Source organism: Gadus chalcogrammus, chromosome 12 (genome assembly GCF_026213295.1).
Source record: "Gadus chalcogrammus isolate NIFS_2021 chromosome 12, NIFS_Gcha_1.0, whole genome shotgun sequence".
Lineage (NCBI taxonomy): Eukaryota > Metazoa > Chordata > Actinopteri > Gadiformes > Gadidae > Gadus > Gadus chalcogrammus.
This window is the reverse complement of record NC_079423.1, coordinates 17,467,938-17,489,513: the sequence shown is the minus strand read 5'-3', so window position 1 is coordinate 17,489,513 and position 21,576 is coordinate 17,467,938. Positions and strand designations below refer to the sequence as shown.

At 53.0% G+C, this 21,576-nt stretch overlaps 1 protein-coding gene across 1 annotated transcript in view; it reads left to right on the top strand.

Annotated features, from left to right (window-relative positions):
* Positions 1-21,263, top strand: part of sned1 (sushi, nidogen and EGF-like domains 1) — a 23,832-nt gene extending 2,569 nt beyond the window's left edge. Inside the window, exons 4-27 of the mRNA XM_056604202.1 lie at positions 578-740; positions 1,212-1,337; positions 2,231-2,344; positions 2,936-3,049; positions 4,619-4,732; positions 5,782-5,829; positions 6,031-6,138; positions 8,923-9,015; positions 9,187-9,321; positions 9,968-10,087; positions 10,363-10,479; positions 10,894-11,040; positions 12,165-12,338; positions 12,918-13,034; positions 13,733-14,041; positions 15,260-15,443; positions 15,730-15,842; positions 16,331-16,609; positions 17,137-17,266; positions 17,562-17,644; positions 18,250-18,348; positions 20,025-20,112; positions 20,205-20,281; positions 20,423-21,263. Of these exons, the coding sequence (XP_056460177.1) occupies positions 578-740; positions 1,212-1,337; positions 2,231-2,344; positions 2,936-3,049; positions 4,619-4,732; positions 5,782-5,829; positions 6,031-6,138; positions 8,923-9,015; positions 9,187-9,321; positions 9,968-10,087; positions 10,363-10,479; positions 10,894-11,040; positions 12,165-12,338; positions 12,918-13,034; positions 13,733-14,041; positions 15,260-15,443; positions 15,730-15,842; positions 16,331-16,609; positions 17,137-17,266; positions 17,562-17,644; positions 18,250-18,348; positions 20,025-20,112; positions 20,205-20,281; positions 20,423-20,469 (3,099 nt within the window). The 3' untranslated portion in view covers positions 20,470-21,263. The remainder of the gene's footprint in view (positions 1-577; positions 741-1,211; positions 1,338-2,230; positions 2,345-2,935; positions 3,050-4,618; positions 4,733-5,781; positions 5,830-6,030; positions 6,139-8,922; positions 9,016-9,186; positions 9,322-9,967; positions 10,088-10,362; positions 10,480-10,893; positions 11,041-12,164; positions 12,339-12,917; positions 13,035-13,732; positions 14,042-15,259; positions 15,444-15,729; positions 15,843-16,330; positions 16,610-17,136; positions 17,267-17,561; positions 17,645-18,249; positions 18,349-20,024; positions 20,113-20,204; positions 20,282-20,422) is intronic.
* Positions 21,264-21,576: the final 313 nt, after the last annotated feature.

Sequence of the window (21,576 nt, the reverse complement as noted above, 5' to 3'; positions counted from 1 at the left end):
GTCTTCATAAAGACCAAAGTGATGTATTGCTGTTGTTTACATACCTAGCAGGCGCGTTCATGAAAATGCCCATTGGCAGAATCGGCACAACAAAGAGTCTTAGATAATGATATTGGTAACAGATGTTTTAGTGGAGTAAGGAGAGACGGTTATGATGGTTATGAACGGTTTGATCACCCAGACCGGTACTCTACTTCAACCTTTAAGCTCTTAAACTATGGTGAGTCAATTGAAAATGGTGATGTTCTGTAAAGTTTAGTGTTGTTCGGTAAAGTCTGGTGTTGTCCTGTAAAGTTTGGTGTTGTTCTGTAAAGTTTGTTGATGCTCTGTAAATGTTGGTGTTGTTCTGTAAAGTTTGGTGTTGTTCTGTAAAGTTTGTTGATGCTCTGTAAATGTTGGTGTTGTTCTGTTAAGTTTGGGGAAGTTCTGTAAAGTGTGTTGATGCTCTGTAAAGTTTGGTGTTGTTCTGTAAAGTTTGGTGGTGTTCTGTAAAGTCTGGTGATGTTCTGTAAAGTTTGCTGATGTTTAGAGATGTTTAGTGATGTTTTGTGGTGGCTGATGCTGTCCGTGTCCCCAGGCAGGTTTCAACGCCGGCGACGGGAAGCGGTACTTCAACATCCCGGGCTCGCGGACCCCGGACGTGGCGGGCGTGGAGGGCACCACCAACGTGGGGCACCCCGGGAGATGGGTGTTCCGGATCGACGACGCCGAGGTGGAAGTGGGCGGCTGCAACGACTCTGGTTATAAAGATAAATCAATAACAATACATCTATGTGAAGATCTAGCTGTACTGTGTGGTCCATTTGCCAGAGCTTACCGACATTGGGTGGCCTGATCTGCATTCGGTTGATTGCTGACTTATAAGCTGTCGACCCGATGATACATTTTTTGTAAAAAACTGTTGGAAAGGTCTGGAAAAGGTCCTGTACATAGGAACACTCCTTAGTCACAAGCAAACTACTACAAATCCCTTAGTGCGGAACAATGCACATACCTTGTCAATAAGGTTTCAATTATGTGCACAAATGCACCTCATTTGAACAACAATGTGAATGCAGAAAAATGGAAGAAGTTAGGGGTCCAAACATTTTCAAACTTAAAAATGGGGTCCCCAAAAAAGATTTGAAAAAAACACATTGGACATAAGCAAAAGTGAAAGTGAAATTAAAAGTGAAACTGAAAGTGACCATGGTTTCCCTGTCTTCCCACAGCCTCCGTGTGTCAGCACCTGCGGCCGTGCGTGAACGGAGGCCGCTGCATCGACGACTGCATCACGGGAAACCCCTCCTTCACCTGCTCCTGCCTTGCAGGCTTCACCGGCCGGCACTGCCAGATCGGTGAGGGGGAGGAGAGCCCTGGGTCCCACTCTGATACCTGATGTTTAACATATTAAGATAAATTTCAGACAATGAAGGAATTATTTGATCCACTGTTTACAAATTCAGTCATTAGGGAGCAGGCAGGGGTTTGGATGTTGGTTAGGTCTTGGTCAGAGGTTGTTTAGATTGGTAGGTAGCTGTGCTGGGGAAGTAAGAGAATATATTCCCCTGAAACTTATGATTGGTGGGTCGGCTAGGCTCAGGAGGTAGAGCAGTTGTCTTGCTAGTTCGATCCCCTAGCTAGTGTGTTGATGTGCCCCTGAGCAAGACACTTAACCCTAACTGCTCCTGACTGGCTGGCTGTCGCCTTGCTTGGTTGACTCTGCGGTCGGTGTGTCAATGTGTGTATAAAACCATGTAAGTCGCTTCGGATAAAAGCGTCTGCTAAATGCCCTAATTCTAATTGTAATTGATTGGGAGTTCAAATAGCCACTGTGCTATCCTGGCTCATCTTAGTGAAAGTTCATGATGAAGTGTTTGGATCTGACCTCATGTTGGATAACGAAATAGTAGCAAGATAGACCGAAGAAGCGCTTTAGTTATTAAAAGCGAATCAGTAACAACCCTGCTGCCCTTTACCATCAACGCCTACCACCCACACCGAACATGGCTATGGGAACAATGGGAATGGGCGTAGCTAATGGTGTGCTGCTCAGGGATCAAACCAACAACCCTCCAGTTGACAGATGATCCTCCTCGGGATCCTCTTCCTCTTCCTCTAATAACCCCTCCGCTTCCTCTTCGGTTCCGCTGTAATCCTGAATTAATAACCCCCTCATCGTCCTACCTCACCTGACCCTTCACCCCGAGGCCTCCCGGCTGTGCGCTGACTCTGGTCCTCTGTCCCCCAGACGTGGACGAGTGCTCCTCCGGGCCCTGCCAGAACGGGGGCACCTGCCTAGACCGCGTCAACGGGGTCTCCTGCACCTGCCCCCCGGGGTTCAGCGGTCCGCTCTGTGAGACAGGTAGCTGCAGGGAGACCCCCTCCATCACCCCCATCACCTTCATCACCACAACCAATCAACACAGTTTAGACCAACCAGGACCAATCAGCACAGTTTAGACCAATCACCAGAACCAATCAGCACAGTTTGGACCCATCACCAGAACCAATCAGCAAAGTTTAGACCCATCACCAGAACCAATCAGCACAGTTTAGACCCATCACCAGAACCAATCAGCACAGTTTAGACCAATCACCAGGACCAATCAGCACAGTTTAGACCCATCACCAGAACCAATCAGCACAGTTTAGACCAATCACCAGGACCAATCAGCACAGTTTAGACCCATCACCAGAACCAATCAGCACAGTTTAGACCCGAGCTCCTAAACAGTTAAACTGTTTGTACTGCAGCTATGAAGGAACTTTGTTTTCCTGACTCCCCTGGAATTTCTGAGGCCTACTCCAATTTAGATTGGCTGCCATGATTGTTCACTTTGGATGAAAACTTATATACGTGTATGTGTGTGTGGTGTGTGTGTGTGTGTGCGTGCGTATGTGTTTGTTTGTGTGTCTGTGTCTGTGTGTGTGTGTGTGTGTGTGTGTGTTGCAGACGAGGACGAATGCGGGGACACACCGTGCCGTAACGGGGGGGTGTGCATCCAGGGCGCCGGCGCCTTCAGCTGCACGTGCACGCCAGGCTTCACAGGCACGCTGTGTGAGACAGGTGAGCCGGGGACACAGAGGTCGCTCCGGGGTCACTGAGGTCACACCGGGGTCACAGAGTTCACGCTGGGGTCGCGGGCGGGAAGGGCGGGATTTCTACCGGTTTCAAGATCTAAACGTATGACCTTGAGACCACATCCTCCACGCTATGCTCGTCACTTTTGAAAAAAACCTTTCTCAAGTTCATCCATGCTGAAATTTATTGTTCTGTTTTCGTAGCCTGAGAACGAGTCCTTTATATCGACATTGGGAGGGGGTCCTCTTCGAAGGAGGCCACCATGTTCCTACGGAAGCCCAGGACGGACATTCAGCTTCAGATTCATGTTTTTTTATATTTTTAAAACAATCCCTATTTCTTTTGTAAATTGTGACTGATGGTTTGACAGACTAAATGACTCAATGCAATTTCTAGATCTGTACACACTGTGCCTCTAAGCTGCTCACAGTTGCCTGGGTAATGTCACACTCGTACGTCACGTCAAATAAGGTTTTCCCGGCCATCCAGCGATGATCCTCTTGGGAGGGCCTCTCCCGGAATGTCTGCTTCCGGTGGTCAGGAATTCAATTTTAGTGAAGACGGAAATCTATGAGTTTGGCAACAGATGTGCATCAGTGTAGACGTACCCTCCTCTCCGCAGCAGAGGGTCGTACCCTTCTTAGTTCCACTCTGGACCGATGAGAGTTAATCTCCGCAGGGCTGTGACCTGAACATCAGCACCGTTCTGTCGCAGAAGACACAGCGTAACGAGAAGATATCGCTACGGAAACTAAACGCAGAGATCATGTCCCCGCCGAATCTCCAAAGACGTTTCATTGATGTTTGGTTTGTTGATGAAACGCAAACCTTTTGGGGAATTTAATTATGGGGCTCCTGTCGAGTTCAGGGTGCTGTTATTCTACAAGGGCCGCCGGATTACATTTTAATAACAGACACCTGGTTCTGTGAAACCGGGCCGGCCCGGGGGAAGTGCAGCCGCTAATCCAGCTCAGTGTCTCCTAACCCCATCACACACACATTCACACACACACACACACACACACACACACACACACACACACACACACACACACACACACACACACACACACACACACACACACACACACACACACACACACACACACACACACACACACACAGTCACTGTCACACAAAGAGTCAGACACACTCAGACACGCTCAAACACACTCAGACACACACACACACACACACACACACACACACACACACACACACACACACACACACACACACACACACACACACACACACACACACACACACACACACACACACACACACACACACAGTCACTGTCACACAAAGAGTCAGACACACTCAGACACGCTCAAACACACTCAGACACACACACACACACACACACACACATTCACACACACACACACACACACACACACACACACACACACACACACACACACACACACACACACACACCTAGCTTTGCCCTCCCTGGGCTGGACGCTCCGTGGTCTGTAACCCAAAGCTCCGGGGCCCCCTGGGGCTCTGAGCGTGCCCTGACTCTGTCTCCATGGCGTCCCGCTGCAGATGTGGACGAGTGCGCGTCGCAGCCGTGTCTGAACGGCGGGGAGTGCCTGGACCGGGTGGCGGCCTTCGCCTGCGTCTGCCCCCCGCTCTTCACCGGGGACCGCTGTGAGACAGGTGACCTCTGACCTTCCGTGAGGAACCACACGCTCAGCCGACACACGCCGGTGCTGCCGGGGGGTTCAGCGCCGGCCTCTGTCTCTCAGACACAGGGCCAGGGGGAGGTCTCTGAGGGGCAGGGAGCAGAGCCCAGGGCGAGGCGCACATTGGGGTTTGAACCAACAACCTTTCAGCTGGGGGTTCAACGCAAAGGGAGGTTGGGGAAACACAGTGCTAAAGTACAGAAAGGGCAAATGTGAAAGAATAACATACGGCTCATTTGTACCGTGTCCCTTCTAAAAAGAGAGATGTGAATGAGGTATTATTGAGGACATTGCTGTTGAGGAAAAGCACATTGGATCTGTTCTCAGAAACCCTGCTTTTCCCTCTCGGTTCAGCCCGGTGATAAAACGTTGTCTTCACCGAGGCAGGAACGCTAGGAATGCTGACCGGTGGCTCCGAGAGAGAGGGAGGATCGGGGGAACAAAGCCTGAAAAGTGTTGAGCTCGACGCCTTTTATTGGCCTTTTACGACATCCTATTTCCTTAGCGGCGCCACGAGCGGCGGTGTGAAACCGCACGATAGCTTCCGCCGCGCGCGGCCAACTCAAACAGGATGCGCCGCGGGATTCGCTCCATTTGGAGAGACGGTTTGAGGATTCCACAGCCACAGCACCGGGCTGGAGGACCTGGTGTCAGCGCTGTGATTGGTCAGAGTGTTGTCAGAGCCCGCCCACTCTGTATAGCGTTAGAAGGGGAAAAGTCAGTTAAGGTAATAAAGTCAAAAGCAAAAAGGTTTTATGGTGCTCTTTTCCGATTCAAATCACTTTATAATAAGGGGTACGTTAGAGAGACATTAATTAACATTAGTTAATGCAACGGTAAATAACCATTGATTAACAGTTTATTAAGCGTTAACTGACGTCTATAACCATAACTTGGGTGTACCTTTATTATGAAGTGGCTCCAAACCTTTGAGGTCGTCCGCTGAGGTCAGCCTCTCTCTCCACAGCTAAGACGGAGGCCGGAGGCGTGTCGCTCTAACAGACTCTTCCTCTCCCTCCTCAGAGATCCTCGCCGTCCAGGTCAACTCAACGCAGGCTGACAATCAAACAGGTACGGCGGGTTGTTGGTTCTCGTGCACGAGGCCCATCGGGTCAGAGGGGGAGTGGTAGAGACTCTGTCCTGGTCTGTGGGTTGGTCTTGGTCGGTGCTGAGCCGACGTGGCTCGGGGAACCGTGTCCGTGTGTTTGGGGGGTCGGTTCATGTTCCAGTTAATGTCTCCGGTCCTCACCCTCCTGTTCCCCCCCCCTCCAGAGGCGTGTGCCGGAGAGGATTGTGGGAAGCGGCAGACCTGTGATCAGACCCGTGAGGGAGCGGTCAACTGCACCTGCAGCCCGGGCTTCTACGGAGACAGCTGTGAAGGTACGCACCCCCCCCCCCCCCTCCGGTCCTGTACCCACAGGTGGTGGGAGGGGGAGTGGCCAGGGGGAGAGCATCACCCCCCCCCCCCTCCTGTACGGACCCCCAGGTGGTGGGAGGGGGAGTGGCCAGGGGGAGAGCATCACCCCCCCCCCCCCATAGTACCTAACCCTCTTTTGTAGACGCGTGTGTAACAGTGTGTGTGTGTGACACTGTGTGTAACAGTGTGTGTGTAGAGGTGTGTCTAGGGGTGTGTTACGGTGTGTGTAGCAGTGTGTGTAGCAGTGTGTGTGTGTCTCTGACCCCCCGCTGTGTGCGGTGCTATGCGGTGGTAATCACCGCCACGCCCTCGCCTGCTGTGGCACTAGGTCCACGCCGTGAAGAACGCTTAACCAGTGGCTAGTCGGCAGTTAACGAGCGGTTAACGAGCCCTCCACCCAGAGGAAGCGCCCGTCTAGACTCTGAAGGCCGTCGGAGAGAGAGAGAGAGAGAGAGAGAGAGAGAGGGAGAGAGAGAGAGAGAGAGAGAGAGAGAGAGAGAGGGGGAGGGGGGAGGGGGAGAGGGAGAGGGAGAGAGAGGGGTTGCAGGAGCGATCGGCCACACTCTGCCCTGGCCGTTAGCCATACCGCTGTGCTCCTCTCAGCTGCTCCAGCGCGGCCGCAGGGAAATATGTCCATCAGGGCCAAACCAGGACCCACCTGCCACTGCTCAGGAGCCCCAGGCGCTGGTACGGCGGTCAAGCCTTCAGCAGACGCCTTCATCACCATCCAGACCCGTTAAGGGGACCAGAGCCTCGAGGTCAGAGAGAGAGAGAGAGAGAGAGAGAGAGAGAGGGAGAGAGAGAGAGAGAGAGAGAGAGAGAGAGAGAGAGAGAGAGAGAGAGAGAGAGAGAGAGAGAGAGAGAGAGAGAGTGATGAGAGATGAGGAGAGAGAGGGAGAGGGAGAGGGAGAGGGAGAGGGAGCAGGAGAGGGAGAGAGAGAGAGAGAGAGAGGGGATGAGGAGAGAGAGAGAGAGAGGGATGAGGAGAGAGAGAGAGAGAGAGAGAGAGATGAGGAGAGAGAGAGAGAGAGGGATGAGGAGAGAGAGAGAGAGAGAGAGAGAGATGAGGAGAGAGAGAGAGAGAGGGATGAGGAGAGAGAGAGAGGGATGAGGAGAGAGAGAGAGAGAGAGAGAGATGAGGAGAGAGAGGGAGAGAGATGAGAGATGAGGAGAGAGAGAGAGAGAGGGAGAGAGAGAGAGAGAGGGATGAGGAGAGAGAGAGAGAGAGAGGGATGAGGAGAGAGAGAGAGTGAGGAAGGGATAGGGATTGGGAGATGTAGAGAGAGAGGGATGAAGAGAGAGAGAGGGGGACAGATCTCCCCGATCTCGTTGGATCAGTTTCACTGGCCCTGCTCTCTGAGCTCTAGTAACCGTCGAGGTTCACGGAGACGCTCCTAAATCTCCCAAATTCCTTCCTGCCGGCTCACTTGGAGCAGCCAGTGGAAAAAGGAGTCGGGGTCTCCCGGGAGGAGACACAGGGGCCGCCTAATCAGGGCCCCCCGGATCAAAGGCCCCGCGCTGCGCAGGTGGCCAATGAAAGCGCCTGTCGCAGATGAACCCTCCATTAACCGGCCCCGGGGTCGGGTGCTTGGATCCCCAAACGGGCTCCATATCATCCCAAAAATAATAGCATCCCCCTCCGCGCCGCGGGCCCCGGGGACTTCAAAGAGGAGTCATTTAGCAGCGCTGCGCCGCCGCCGCCGTTAGCTTTGATCCACCGCCGCAATTAGGAAGCAACCGGGAAATACAAACATTCCCGGGATGGAGAGAGCGGGCGGATCCGGAATGTGCTGAGAGTCAGGAAATGAAGTGTGATGGAGAGCGGATGTAGCTCGCGCGCTAGGAGCTCTCTGAAGTAGGGTCTGCCGAGAGCCGGCGGACCTAGCGTGTGCTAAGAGCTAGCTGGTGTAGCATTTGCTAAGCACTCACTGATATAGAATCTGATAAGAGCTAGCTGATGAAGCATGTGCTAATATCTAGCTAATGTAGCATGTGCTAAGAGCTAGCCGACAAAGTAAGGAGGAACTAGTTGATATAGCATGTGCTAAGCGCTAGCGGAGATAGCGTGAGATATTAGCGAGCGGATGTGGCGCTAAGAGCTAGCTGATGTTGTGTACAATAAGAGCTAGCTGATGTAGCATGTGCTGAGAGCTAGCGGATGTAGCGCTTGGAGCTAGCTGATGGGTTACGGGCCTTGGGAGGACAGAGCTTACAGTAAATCCCAGAAAGGAGCCAATAAGGAATCAACAACACATGAGCGGGTTATTTCATCACAGCCTTGTTAGTCTTTAGTGTCGTGAAGTCCTGCTCTGGGCCTGTTTGTTATGTGTCTTACATTTCCCTTCTCCCTCTTTCTGGCATGGAAAATAAACACTCATGCTGCCAAAGCAGTTGCTCTCTCTCTCACACGCACATGCAAACGCTCGCAAGCACACACGTACGCACGCGCACACACACAGACACACATGCATAGACACACACATGCACACACGTGCACGCATGCACACAAACACAAACACGCACATTCAAGCAAACACACACACACGCACACACACAAAGATGAAAAACATATCTGGCAAAGTTCTGTGAAAGTCACAGGTCACATAAGATATGAAATACTTTTTATGTGCAACACCCAACCAATACACATATGTGATGATGATGAGGGGATGAGGGGATGACGATGAGGGGATGATGATGATGATGATGATGATGATGATGATGATGATGATGACCTTGTGTTTCAGAGGAGTGTCTGTGTCAGAACGGAGGCGTCTGTGTGGACCTCAACGGGACGTGTGAATGCTCTTCAGGGTTCACTGGACTCTTCTGTCAGTTTGGTGGGTCCGCTCTTCCCCTAGCCTAGCATGTAGCATCTCTCTCTCTCTCTCTCTCTCTCTCTCTCTCTCTCTGTCTCTCTCTTTCTCCCTCCCCTCTCGCCCCCCCCTCTCTCTCTCCCCCCCCCTCCCCTCTCTCCCCCCCCCTCACCCTGTGTGTTCGGTGTTCCCCAGAGGTGACCAAGACCCCCTGCAGTAACAACCGGCCGTGCCCCGACGGCGGTCCGTGTCTGGAGTACGGGGGCGCGTACCTCTGCACCTGTCAGACCAGCGGGGCGGAGCCGGACCAGAGGGACATCTACCCCTATGGTAAGACCCAGAAACACCCCCCAGCCCGGGGGGAACCCTCCGGCACACGCAGACGCTTTTACACAAAGTAATTTACAGCAAGTGCATTTGTCAGAAGAAGGAGAAACAACAATATATGGCTGCCTGTACACTAAGGATGTTCACAGGACCAAGTGCCAAGCACTAACAACCACTAGGTTAACCCATTCCCTGTACACAACAAAGATAGCTAGGATAAGACAATGCAAAGTACTATTTTTAATCGGCCGGACGAACGACATACAATAAATGCGCAGGAGGGGTTGGGGTCTGACCTCCTACCTTAACCGTCCCATAAGGGGATCGGCCCTCATGCTAACTGCAGGAAACAAATGGTATTGCTTAAGTAGGACTGATGTCATTGTATGAATCATCGAAACTTTGTCTTGCTCCTTGGCCGCGAGAGAGGCTTGTTTATTTCCAGAACAGTTTCATGAAACTTGAGCGTAACGATGAATGATTCTTATTTTAACTGCTCGGTTTCACTTCTGTCACAAGACCAGGAGTCGTTCAGTCGTTTCTGCTGAGTTGCGTAATGTGGAGCAGCCGATTGTTTGTGGCGATGTCACGGCCTCTTCCCATTGGACATCCAACGGGACACAGTCAAGTGTCGCTGTGTGTTCTCCAGTACAGCCCCGCTCCGTCTGTGAGTCCTCCCCCTGTGTGAACGGCGGCTACTGCTACGAGCGCCACGGAGGCTACTCCTGCGACTGCAAGCACGGCTACTGGGGGAAGCACTGCGAGAAAGGTACGACGCTAAGCTAACGTTCAGGGTGCGCCGTGTCGACGGGTGGACTCTGGTCGTAGAAGCAGACGAGGTCAGATGTGCACCGACACGTGCACAGAAGATTTGTCTAAACTATGAAAAGTTGTGTTATTAATTATTTCTTTGGTTAGAGGTTGATCTGGGTAGACTTTGATCTCGATAGACGGTCGTCGGGTTAGGTTCTGTTATGCATTGTTCTGGTGAGATGTGAGGACGGTGATGGTGTTAACCCTGGCTCTCTGCTGGTGTCCCCCCAGTCCGGATGAACACCTGTGCGTCGGGCCCCTGTCGGAACGGAGGATCCTGTAAGGAGGAGGCGGGCAGCTACCACTGCGTGTGTCCCTACCGCTTCACCGGGAGGCACTGTGAAGTGGGTACGTACCCCAGAGTCACCCCCGGCTGGGTGTAGGCTGGTGAACGAGGTTTATGTGTTAGACCCAAGGAGAGGTTCTCTGGGTGTACATCTGAGTCGCCTGCTGTCCTGAAGACAGGAGCTGCTCCTCAAACATAGCCTGATCCTTCATGGGATCTCAATCAGACCTGACGCAGATCTGATCTCCGGTCTCCACGGGACCTCATTTAGACCAGGGGAGGGCCGTGAGGTGGTCCTGGTGTAGAGGTCAGGACCTGGTCTCCCCCAGTCCCCCTCACGCTCTGGGTTCTGGTCCAGTCCCCCTCACGCTCTGGGCTCTGGTCCAGTCCCCCTCACGCTCTGGGTTCTGGTCCAGTCCCCCTCACGCTCTGGGTTCTGGTCCAGTCCCCCTCACGCTCTGGGTTCTGGTCCCCAGGTAAACCGGACCCGTGTGCGTCCAGCCCGTGTCTGAACGGCGGGACGTGTTTCCACTACATCGGGAAGTACAAGTGTGAGTGCACCGACGCCTTCGGAGGACGACACTGTGAGGCCGGCAGGACCCGGCCGCCCGGCCCCAACGCAGGTCAGGACCCTTACCTCTATACTCATTAACTACTCTGTACCCCACTATCTACTCTGTACCCCACTATCTACTCTGTACCCCACTATCTACTGTGTACCTCACTATCTACTCTGTACCCCACTATCTACTCTGTACCCCACTATCTACTCTGTACCCCACTATTTACTCTGTACCCCACCATCTACTCTGTACCCCACTATCTACTCTGTACCCCACTATCTACTCTGTACCCCACTATCTAATCTGTACCCCACTATCTACTCTGTACCTCACTATCTACTCTGTACCCCACTATCTACTCTGTACCTCTTTATCTACAATGTACCTCATTCTTCATTAGTTAATCAGGTCAGGACCCTTACCTCCAGTCATAACCCAACCTCTACTCTGTACCTCATTACCCCGTACCTCTTTATTCAGTAGTGAGGCGGATCAGGACTCTTTCCTCTCCTCACTATCCGTCTGTACCTCTTTATCCTCTAGTTATTCAGCCGACTCTCGCCTGGTTCCCAAGTTAATCAGATCAATGTCCTCAAAGAGCCGGTAGGGAGGGGTCAGGGGTCACCTAGCTGTAGGGTGTTTACAGGTAGGGAGGGGTCAGGGGTCACCTAGCTGTAGGGAGGGGTCAGGGGTCACCCAGCTGTAGGGTGTTTACAGGTAGGGAGGGGTCAGGGGTCACCTAGCTGTAGGGTGTTTACAGGCAGGGAGGGGTCAGGGGTCACCTAGCTGTAGGGTGTTTACAGGTAGGGAGGGGTCAGGGGTCACCCAGCTGTAGGGAGGGGTCAGGGGTCTCCCAGCTGTAGGGTGTTTACAGGTAGGGAGGGGTCAGGGGTCACCTAGCTGTAGGGTGTTTACAGGTAGGGAGGGGTCAGGGGTCACCCAGCTGTAGGGAGGGGTCAGGGGTCTCCCAGCTGTAGGGTGTTTACAGGTAGGGAGGGGTCAGGGGTCACCCAGCTGTAGGAGGGGTCAGGGGTCACCCAGCTGTAGGGTGTTTACAGGTAGGGAGGGGTCAGGGGTCACCCAGCTGTAGGGAGGGGTCAGGGGTCACCTAGCTGTAGGGAGGGGTCAGGGGTCTCCCAGCTGTAGGAGGGGTCCTGACCCCTCGGTGTTCCGGTGTGTTCCAGGGCCGGGCTGCGGCCCCCCCCCCCAGGTGGTCCACGCCGAGGTGCAGTTCTCGTCCACGGCGGCGGGCGCGGTGGCGCAGTACGTGTGCCGGCCCGGCTTCACCGCCGTGCCCCGGACCACGCGCACCCTCTGCGGGGTCAGCGGCACCTGGAGCCTGCCCCCCGCCTGCCAGGGTACGGCTGGGCCCCCACCATGCATCACTCTCCCCCGGACACCGGCGCTCAGCGCACCAAACCATTCCCACCATGCATCACTCTCCCCATGACCCCGACATCAACCGCACAGAGCTATACCCATGATGCATCACTCACCTCTGACCGCGCACTAACCGCGCCGAACAATTCCCATCATGCATCTCTCTCGCCCAGACCCCGACATTAACCGTACCGGACCATTCCCATGATGCATCGCTCTGCCCTAGACCGCAACACCTACCCTTAAATATGTGAAAATGTGATAATATCTCAACTTAACTAGTCTTATTTTGATAACCACAATCACCGAATGAGTTCCACTTCGACACAGCATAGGTGTCTTTAAGGGGTTAACAAAATACTCACTGTGAACCAGTTGGTTCACACGACGAAGCAACCTTGAACTCAGTGTTGTTCCTCTTCATGCGTGAGAACGTCGCCCCCTGGTGGCCGTTAACGCTCTGCTCTACACATCGTGCTGATTAACGCTAAACACCCATGGTCGTCTGACTGTGGTCCGACAGCTGATCTGAGCTGCTTGTGTTTGTCGCCCCCTAGTGGAGAACCCGTGTGTACTGCAGCCCTGTGGGAACCGCGGCGCCTGCAGGAGCGACCAGCAGGGGAACTACGTCTGCACCTGCAGGGTCGGACACACGGGCAAGGACTGTGACAAAGGTCAGAGGAAAATAACAGTGCACATAACAATACAATAACAATAACATTGTATAAGAATACAAATCTCTGCCCCTTGTACTATGTCATTTAAAGTACTGGGAAGAATAAAAGAAGGTATTATAATGAACAATTACAAGTAAGCTTGAAGTACGCCTGTCGGGTCAAAGGTTTGGGTCACTATGGGGACTGTAGGTTGAAGCTTAAGGTGGTGTACTGTAGTTCCAGTTAATGTTTTGGGTGGTGTAGAGTGTCTATAGGTCTAAGGTTAAGGAGGTGTACGCTCATAGGTCCTTCGGCCTCAGCTCTCCCCCCTCCCTCCGTCTGGGCTCCACGTGTTGTAGCTTATGTTTAGGTGGTGCATTGTAGTTTATGTTTAGGTGGTGCATTGTAGTTTATGTGTAGGTGGTGCATTGAAGTTTATGTGTAGGTGGTGCATTGTAGTTTATGTTTAGGTGGTGCATTGTAGTTTATGTTAAGGTGGTGCATTGTAGTTTATGTTTAGGTGGTGCATTGTAGTTTAGGTGGTGGATTGTAGTTTATGTTGAGGTGGTGCATTGTAGTTTATGTTTAGGTGCCGGTGGTGCATTGTAGTTTATGTTTAGGTGGTGCATTGTAGTTTATGTTTAGGTGGTGCATTGTAGTTTATGTTTAGGTGGTGCAGAGTGTCTCTGGTCCTCAGCTCCCCCCCCTCCCCCCAGACCTGCTGCCTCCGTCGGGCCTCCACGTGTTGCGGGTGGAGGAGGGCGAGCTGGAGATCCGCTGGGACCAGCCCCACCCCTCCCCCGTCCCGGTCACGGGCTTCGCCATCACCTACGCCCCCCTGGCGGCGGGGGCGGGCGGGGGCGGGCGGGGGGGCCGGCAGACGGACTTCCTGGACCGGCAGCAGAGCAGCCACCTGCTGCAGGGCCTGACCCCCGGGGAGCTCTACAACATCTCCACCTTCTCCATCAAACGCAACGCCAACAGCAACGACATCAGCCAGCCCGCCGTCGCCCTCATACGCACCCGTGAGTGGGGGTGGGGCGGGGGGGGGGCCAGGGTGGAGGTGGGCCAGGGTGGGGGTGGGCTAGGGTGGGGTTGGGGCAGATGAGTGACAGACTGATGAGTGGGTGAGGTTCTTCTGTGTGAGGTGGATGTATGAGTAAGGTTCTTCTGTGAGGTGGATGTATGAGTAAGGTTCTTCTCTGTGAGGTGGATGTATGAGTGAGGTTCTTCTCTGTGAGGTGGATGTATGAGTGAGGTTCTTCTCTGTGAGGTGGATGTATGAGTGAGGTTCTTCTGTGAGGTGGATGTATGAGTGAGGTTCTTCTCTGTGAGGTGGATGTATGAGTGAGGTTCTTCTGTGAGGTGGATGTATGAGTGAGGTTCTTCTCTGTGAGGTGGATGTATGAGTGAGGTTCTTCTGTGAGGTGGATGTATGAGTGAGGTTCTTTTGTGAGGTGGATGTATGAGTGAGGTTCTTCTGTGAGGTGGATGTATGAGTGAGGTTCTTCTGTGAGGTGGATGTATGAGTGAGGTTCTTCTGTGAGGTGGATGTATGAGTAAGGTTCTTCTGTGAGGTGGATGTATGAGTAAGGTTCTTCTGTGAGGTGGATGTATGAGTGAGGTTCTTCTGTGAGGTGGATGTATGAGTAAGGTTCTTCTGTGAGGTGGATGTATGAGTAAGGTTCTTCTCTGTGAGGTGGATGTATGAGTGAGGTTCTTCTGTGAGGTGGATGTATGAGTGAGGTTCTTCTCTGTGAGGTGGATGTATGAGTGAGGTTCTTCTGTGAGGTGGATGTATGAGTGAGGTTCTTCTCTGTGAGGTGGATGTATGAGTGAGGTTCTTCTGTGAGGTGGATGTATGAGTGAGGTTCTTTTGTGAGGTGGATGTATGAGTGAGGTTCTTCTGTGAGGTGGATGTATGAGTGAGGTTCTTCTCTGTGAGGTGGATGTATGAGTGAGGGTCTTCTCTGTGAGGTGGATGTATGAGTGAGGTTCTTCTCTGTGAGGTGGATGTATGAGTGAGGTTCTTCTCTGTGAGGTGGATGTATGAGTGAGGTTCTTCTCTGTGAGGTGGATGTATGAGTGAGGGTCTTCTCTGTGAGGTGGATGTATGAGTGAGGTTCTTCTGTGAGGTGGATGTATGAGTGAGGTTCTTCTGTGAGGTGGATGTATGAGTGAGGTTCTTCTGTGTGAGGTGGATGTATGAGTGAGGGTTCATGTGTCCTCCGGGTGTGCTGCAGGCCCGCTCGCGGTGGAGCAGCTGGCGGTGGTGAACGTGTCGTCCACGGCGGTGTGGCTGAGCTGGCTGGTGCAGGCGGCCCGCCACGCCGCCGCCACCCAGCTCCGCCTCTCCCTGGTGCCGGCCGACGGCGGCGGCGCCCGCACAGCCCTGCTCAACGGCAGCGCCACCCAGTTCAGCTTCAGGTCGGCCGCCGCTGGGGCCGTCCTGGGGACGCTCGCTTATGGGAGGAATCATAGTCAGGAATTCAATATTCAAATCACGATTATTCAAAAATCCCTTAAAAAAAGATTACAAATTAAAAAAAGAAAAGAAAAATGTGTGCCAAACCTAAATCAGTAAGTTGACCTAAAACGGTTTTGGTGAAAAGAACCAGAAAGTACCAACTTCCCCTTATTAGGAATATTAAGAGTCAGATGACAGCGTCCCCGTACTACACCGCTGGTTAACGAGGTCACTTCCTGTCCGCAGCTCGCTGCTTCCTGGCCAGATGTACACGCTGGAGGTGCTGACCCAGAGCGGCGTCCGGGCCGAGGAGTTCCCCTCCACCAGCCGGCCGGCCGGACCCCTGCACATCTGGACCCGTACGGCAACACCTGTCCCTCAACATCTGGCCCACATGGGATCCACCATTATGGGCTGTGCAGGATGAGAGATGACTGGGTGGACGGATGACAGATGGATGGATGAATGACAGATGGATGGACGAATGACAGATGGATGGATGAATGACAGATGGATGGACGAATGACAGATGGATGGACGAATGAGAGATAGATGACAGATGAATGACAGATGGATGGACGAATGACAGATGGATGGATGAATGACAGATGAATGACAGATGGATGACAGATGGATGGATGAATGACAGATGGATGACAGATGGATGATAGATAGATAATAGATGGAAGGATGATGGATGAATGAATGATGGATTATAGATGGATTCTAAATAGATGAATGGATGATAGATGATAGATGAACGGATTGATAATAAAGAGCCTGAAAAGCGACAGAAGACGCATCACATCGTCCTCAACTCAACGTCTGCCCCCCCCCCCCCCCACAGGGCCCCTCCCCCCTCAGAACCTGTCCCTGGCCCAGGTGACGTCCAGCTCCGCCCTCATCACCTGGGAGCGCCCCCCCGGCGCGGCGGCGGACGGCTTCGTGGTCAACGTGACGCGGGGGCTGAACACGCGCAGCCGCTTCCTGCCCAGCGCGCTGCAGGGCGCCTACACGCTGAGGGAGCTCAGCCCGGGGCAGCAGTACCAGCTGACCCTCACCGCCGTCAGGACCCCCGGCACCGAGACCGTCCACAGCGCCCCCCGCCACCTGGCCTTCAGCACGCGTGAGTGGCCCCGCCCCCAGAGCCCTGATAGGCCGGGCCCAGAGCCCTGATAGGCCCAGAGCCCTGATAGGCCCAGAGCCCTGATAGGCCAAGAGCCCTGATAGGCCGGCCCCCAGAGCCCTGATTGGCCGGCCCGGTCGCCGTCAGCCCTCAATCTCAAACAGTTTTTTCACTTTGAATCTTTTGAATGATTGCCGCCCATCAACCATGTTGAATTGATCTTTTATTCTTTGAATCTTTGAATTCAGAACTTTTTACTTTGTTCATCATTGTACTTATAGTAAATTGCCAAATGAATTTCTAATTTATTTTTGCTTTAAAAGCTGTACCTCTCCATCGACCCGTTCATTAACCATCCATTATTCAAAATGCTAAAGTTGATTTGTTTGTTTGAAGCATGTGGTTGTGTTTTAAGACGAGTTGAGCGTCCCCCTCTCTGAGCAGGAGGGTGTAGTTCCCTCTGAACGCCAGCAGGGGTCAGTATTAACCGCTCTAACTAAACCCTTTCCTCCTGTGTTGGGGAACAGTTCCGATGGAGGGGCGGATGGGGAGGAGAGAGAGGCTGTCCTCGCTGGGTCAGGGGGGTCACGGGCGCCCCAAGACCCCCCCTCTGGACCGGGGGGGCGGGACCGACACAGAGAACGCTGACGAACACAGGTGGGGGGCCAATCAGGAACCAAAAACAAAGCTTTAATTAAAAAGCTACAACAGAGAATGTTAATATAAATCTGTAAGTCGTTTTGGTAGAAGCCAAATGACTCGATGTTCATGTTCTGTAAATTAAATTTATCATTTACAAACTTTTATCCAAAGTGTTTTGCAGTGAATTCCGAGTCTGCAGAGTGTGTGTTTGTCTGTGTGTACCTGTGTGTACCTGTGTGTGACGGTGACACCTAACATGCTAGTTAAGTCCCGGGTTGAACTGCTTCCTGCTCCACTTCCTGTCCTGCAGATATAAAGAGCTGATCGACCGGAGGGGGAGGATCACAGCCCAGTTCACCAACCTGCCCCGCAAGATCCTCCGTCACCGGACCAGTAAGACCAATATAGATATAGATATATACACCATATAGTAGGCCTCCATCTCCCAGTAAGACAGCTCTCTATTCATACCATGTGTCACAGTACCATCGTACCAGTGAGACAGCTCTCTATGTGTACCATGTGTTATAGTACCAGTGAGACAGCTCTATACATACCATGTGTTGTAGGACCAATGAAACAGCTCTCTATATGTACCATGTGTCACAGTACCATCGTACCAGTGAGACAGCCCTCTACACACCATGTGTCACAGTACCATCGTACCAGTGAGACAGCTCTCTATATGTACCATGTGTCACAGTACCATCGTACCAGTGAGACAGCCCTCTACACACCATGTGTCACAGTACCATCGTACCAGTGAGACAGCTCTCTATATGTACCATGTGTGACGGTACCATCGTACCAGTGAGACAGCTCTACACACCATGTGTGACGGTACCATCGTACCAGTGAGACAGCCCTCTACACACCATGTGTGACGGTACCATCGTACCAGTGAGACAGCCCTCTACACACCATGTGTGACGGTACCATCGTACCAGTGAGACAGCCCTCTACACACCGTGTGTGACCGTACCATCGTCCCCCTGCAGGGCCGGAGCCCCCCGTGCGGTTAGAGCGGATCGAGGAGACGACCAATAAGATCAGCCTGGCGCTGGAGGTCCCGGAGGAGGGCGCGAGGACCCCGCCTGGTAGGTTCAGGGCCAGGAGGGGGCGGGGCCAGGACGCCACGGCACCTCTGATTGGCCCGTCAGTGGGAGGGAGGATTGTGAGGAGGTGGGGGAGTGTTAGGAGGAGGGGGGAGGGGGAGTGTTAGGGGGAGGGGGGGGGGGGGAGGGGTGAGTGTTAGGAGGAGGGGGTGCGTGTTCGTGGGAGGAGGGGCTGAGTGTTGGGGGGAGGGGGGTGAGTGTAAGGAGGAGGGGGGGGGGGGAGGAGGGGTGAGTGTTAGGAGGAGGAGGGGCTGAGTGTTGGGGGGGGGGGGGACAGCGTATGGTGGAGCGGTACCAGCCGTAGAGGGTTCATCTCTCTCAGCCAGGCTGAAATGTGAGCGCCGTGCCGGGGAGCTGAGGACAGCTGGGGTCTCTCAGAGACACCAGGGTGCTGCTGGAGGTGGTGGAGGTGGTGGTGGGGGGGTGGTGGTGGAGGTGGAGGTGGTGGTGGTGGTGGTGGTGGTGGGGGGGGTGGTGGTGGTGGTGGGGTGGAGGTGGTGGGGGGGGGGGGGGGGGCTGTGACGGTACAGCTGGCTGGGAGGGAAGGCAGCGTGAGCTATTAGTAAGGTAATGTTATCATTGATGCGTGGAGTTGCACATCTCAGCACGCATTTGCACGCACACACACACACTCACACACACGCACACACACACACACACATTTACCACATCTACACACACACATGCACCACATATACACTAAAACACACACACATACAGCTTAAAAAACACACATACATGCATATGTTAAACTTAAGTGAATACATTTGGGCCCCGGATTTGAGTGAGGTTGAATTGTGTCGTTAAACGACCCTCTCGTGGTGAGAACCTGCCCTGTTTCCTACAGCTTGTGGTTATGACCTCACCCCTTCAGGACGGCCCCACTGTTACAGCGCTTAGCAACCCCCCCCCCCCCCCCCCCCCTGAGGCATCATGGGTAATGAGCCTGAGCCACCGGGCTGGGAGGCTATAGCCACCATGGAGCCGCCGAGGCGGGCGTAGCTCGGAGTCGATGGTCCAAGGACCGCTTCCCCGGCTCAGGGTCACGGCCTGGGTCCAGGCGGAGGGGTCCCGGGTTCGATCCCCGCTGTCAGCAGGCTACCTGTAGACCCACCTGAGGAGGATGCCCTCCTCAGGTGGGTCTTAAACTCCCCAGTCCAGTCTACAGAGAGACTGGACTGGGGAGTTCGAGGGCTGCCCCCTGCCCCCCATCTCCGAGGGTCTCCTCACCTAACGCGTCCCGGTCAAGTTGTTTAGACATTCCTCTCCTGCAGCATTCCTCCGACCGTAGCCCCCGGCCGAGACCAGCCTCTCCCCCTCTCCTCCTCTCCCCTGAACCTCGTTAAACCGCCCAGAGTCCCTCACTCACTCCCCTTGTATACTAACACACATGTACACAATGAAGTGTGTTTCCCTGTCTCTGTCTCACTGGTGATCTCTCCCTCTCTCTCTCTCTGTCTCCCCCCTCCTCCCTCTCTCTCTCTCTCTCTCTCTCTCTCTCTCCCTGTCTCCCCACTCCTCTTTCTCCCTCTGTCTCTCTCTGTCTCCCCACTACTCTCTTTCTCTCCCCACTACTCTCTCTCTCTCTCCCTGTCTCCCCCCCTCCTCTCTCTCTCTCTCTCTCTCTCTCTTGTTCTGTCTCCCCCTGTCTCCCCCAGCTTGCCAGCGGGTGCCTCACCCCTGCACTCGTCTCTTCTCGGAGACGAAGAGTGTCCCGGTCTGGGAGGACGGAGTGTGTCACTACCTGTAAGTCCTCACTGTGTCGTCCAAAGACCTGTGTGTGAGTTCAGTGTCCTCACCAAGCCCCTCAGCCTGACTGGTCTCCCCGCCCCCCACAGGTACAAACGGACCTACAAGGTCCAGCAGGACGTCTGCTTCAGGGAGATCTGTGAGCCATCACTGCCCGACAAAACTCGTACGTTTGAGAAAGATCGGCTTTGAATAACATTACACGGTTTTCTCCAAACAAAAGACAGAAATAGAGTGAAAAATAGGCTTGGATTGTAGTCAAATACATAAATATGTGATATCTTTTATTTCCTCTCTTTCCATCCAGAGTCCTCCGTCCCCGATGAAACAGCTGTCCCTGCTATCACCGCATAAAGACACGTCCAGGCGTCATTAAAGACAGAAACTGCGTCCTCCATTTGAGAAGAAGGTTCAGTTTGTGTTGGTGTTATGTCAGCGCTCGGCCTCCAGGGGGCGCTGTTTGTCAGAGACGGACCAACTCTGACTCTTGGAACAGCGTGTGGCGATGAGGACCCCAAACACGGCAGACCAAGAGCGTTGAAGGCATCAACAGAGATTCAAAGCCAATTATCTTTATTCGTATCGCCCTTTAACACAGTTACGGACTCATAGGTTATCAGGGGCCTGCATTAGACTACGCCCACTCCAAAGAAAACTTCCCAAAACCCATATCGGAAATGAAAATCAACGTAGAGAGGGAAAAGGGGAAGAATACCTCCTTCCAGGGATGGTTAGGAGAGGAAGAGGTGTGACTAGGCAGACATGTTACGATGAGAAAAATGATTCTGGTGTTTCTAAGTAGGATTGGCAGTGCGCCCGGCCGTCGTATACCTCACTGACACGCAGCCCACGCTGAACCATAGGAGTTTTCCGGAATATTCCCTCTGGGAATTCCCTCAGGGAAAATTAGCGACAGACAAAAAAATCGATTCCAGTCGATGCAACACTGTACAGGACTGTAAAGTAAAGCACATCCCATAATTCATCCCCCTCCCTCCAAGAGAAAGATGTTCCTCACCAGTTTCTGTGTACATTTGTCTTTTACTCTCTTGCCTTCCTGTGTTTTCTGAGCGAGCGTCTGTTGCTAGCTACTGTGTAAATAGTGTTCATAGGTGTTTTGTAGGTGAATATTTTAATAATAAAATGTAAAACCCACTATTCTGTTGTTGGTCTGTTCTTGCAGCAGTTGATGAGATATGTTCCATTGTTATGCACTGACACAACCACCACCATGTTGCGGGCTACAAAGGGGTGACATCATCTTAATGCATCAACAGGGTTTCAATGAGTACTTTCTGTGGCCGAATGCCGACCAATAAGAGGCCTTTATTTCGTGAGTGGGACCAGAGATGGCGCTTCCCCCTCTTATCACATTAGTCAATACAGCATGGACATCAAATATGACAGGATAACGGATGACAGATAACATAAAAGGTATTTTTTTTAAACAAGTTATTTCTT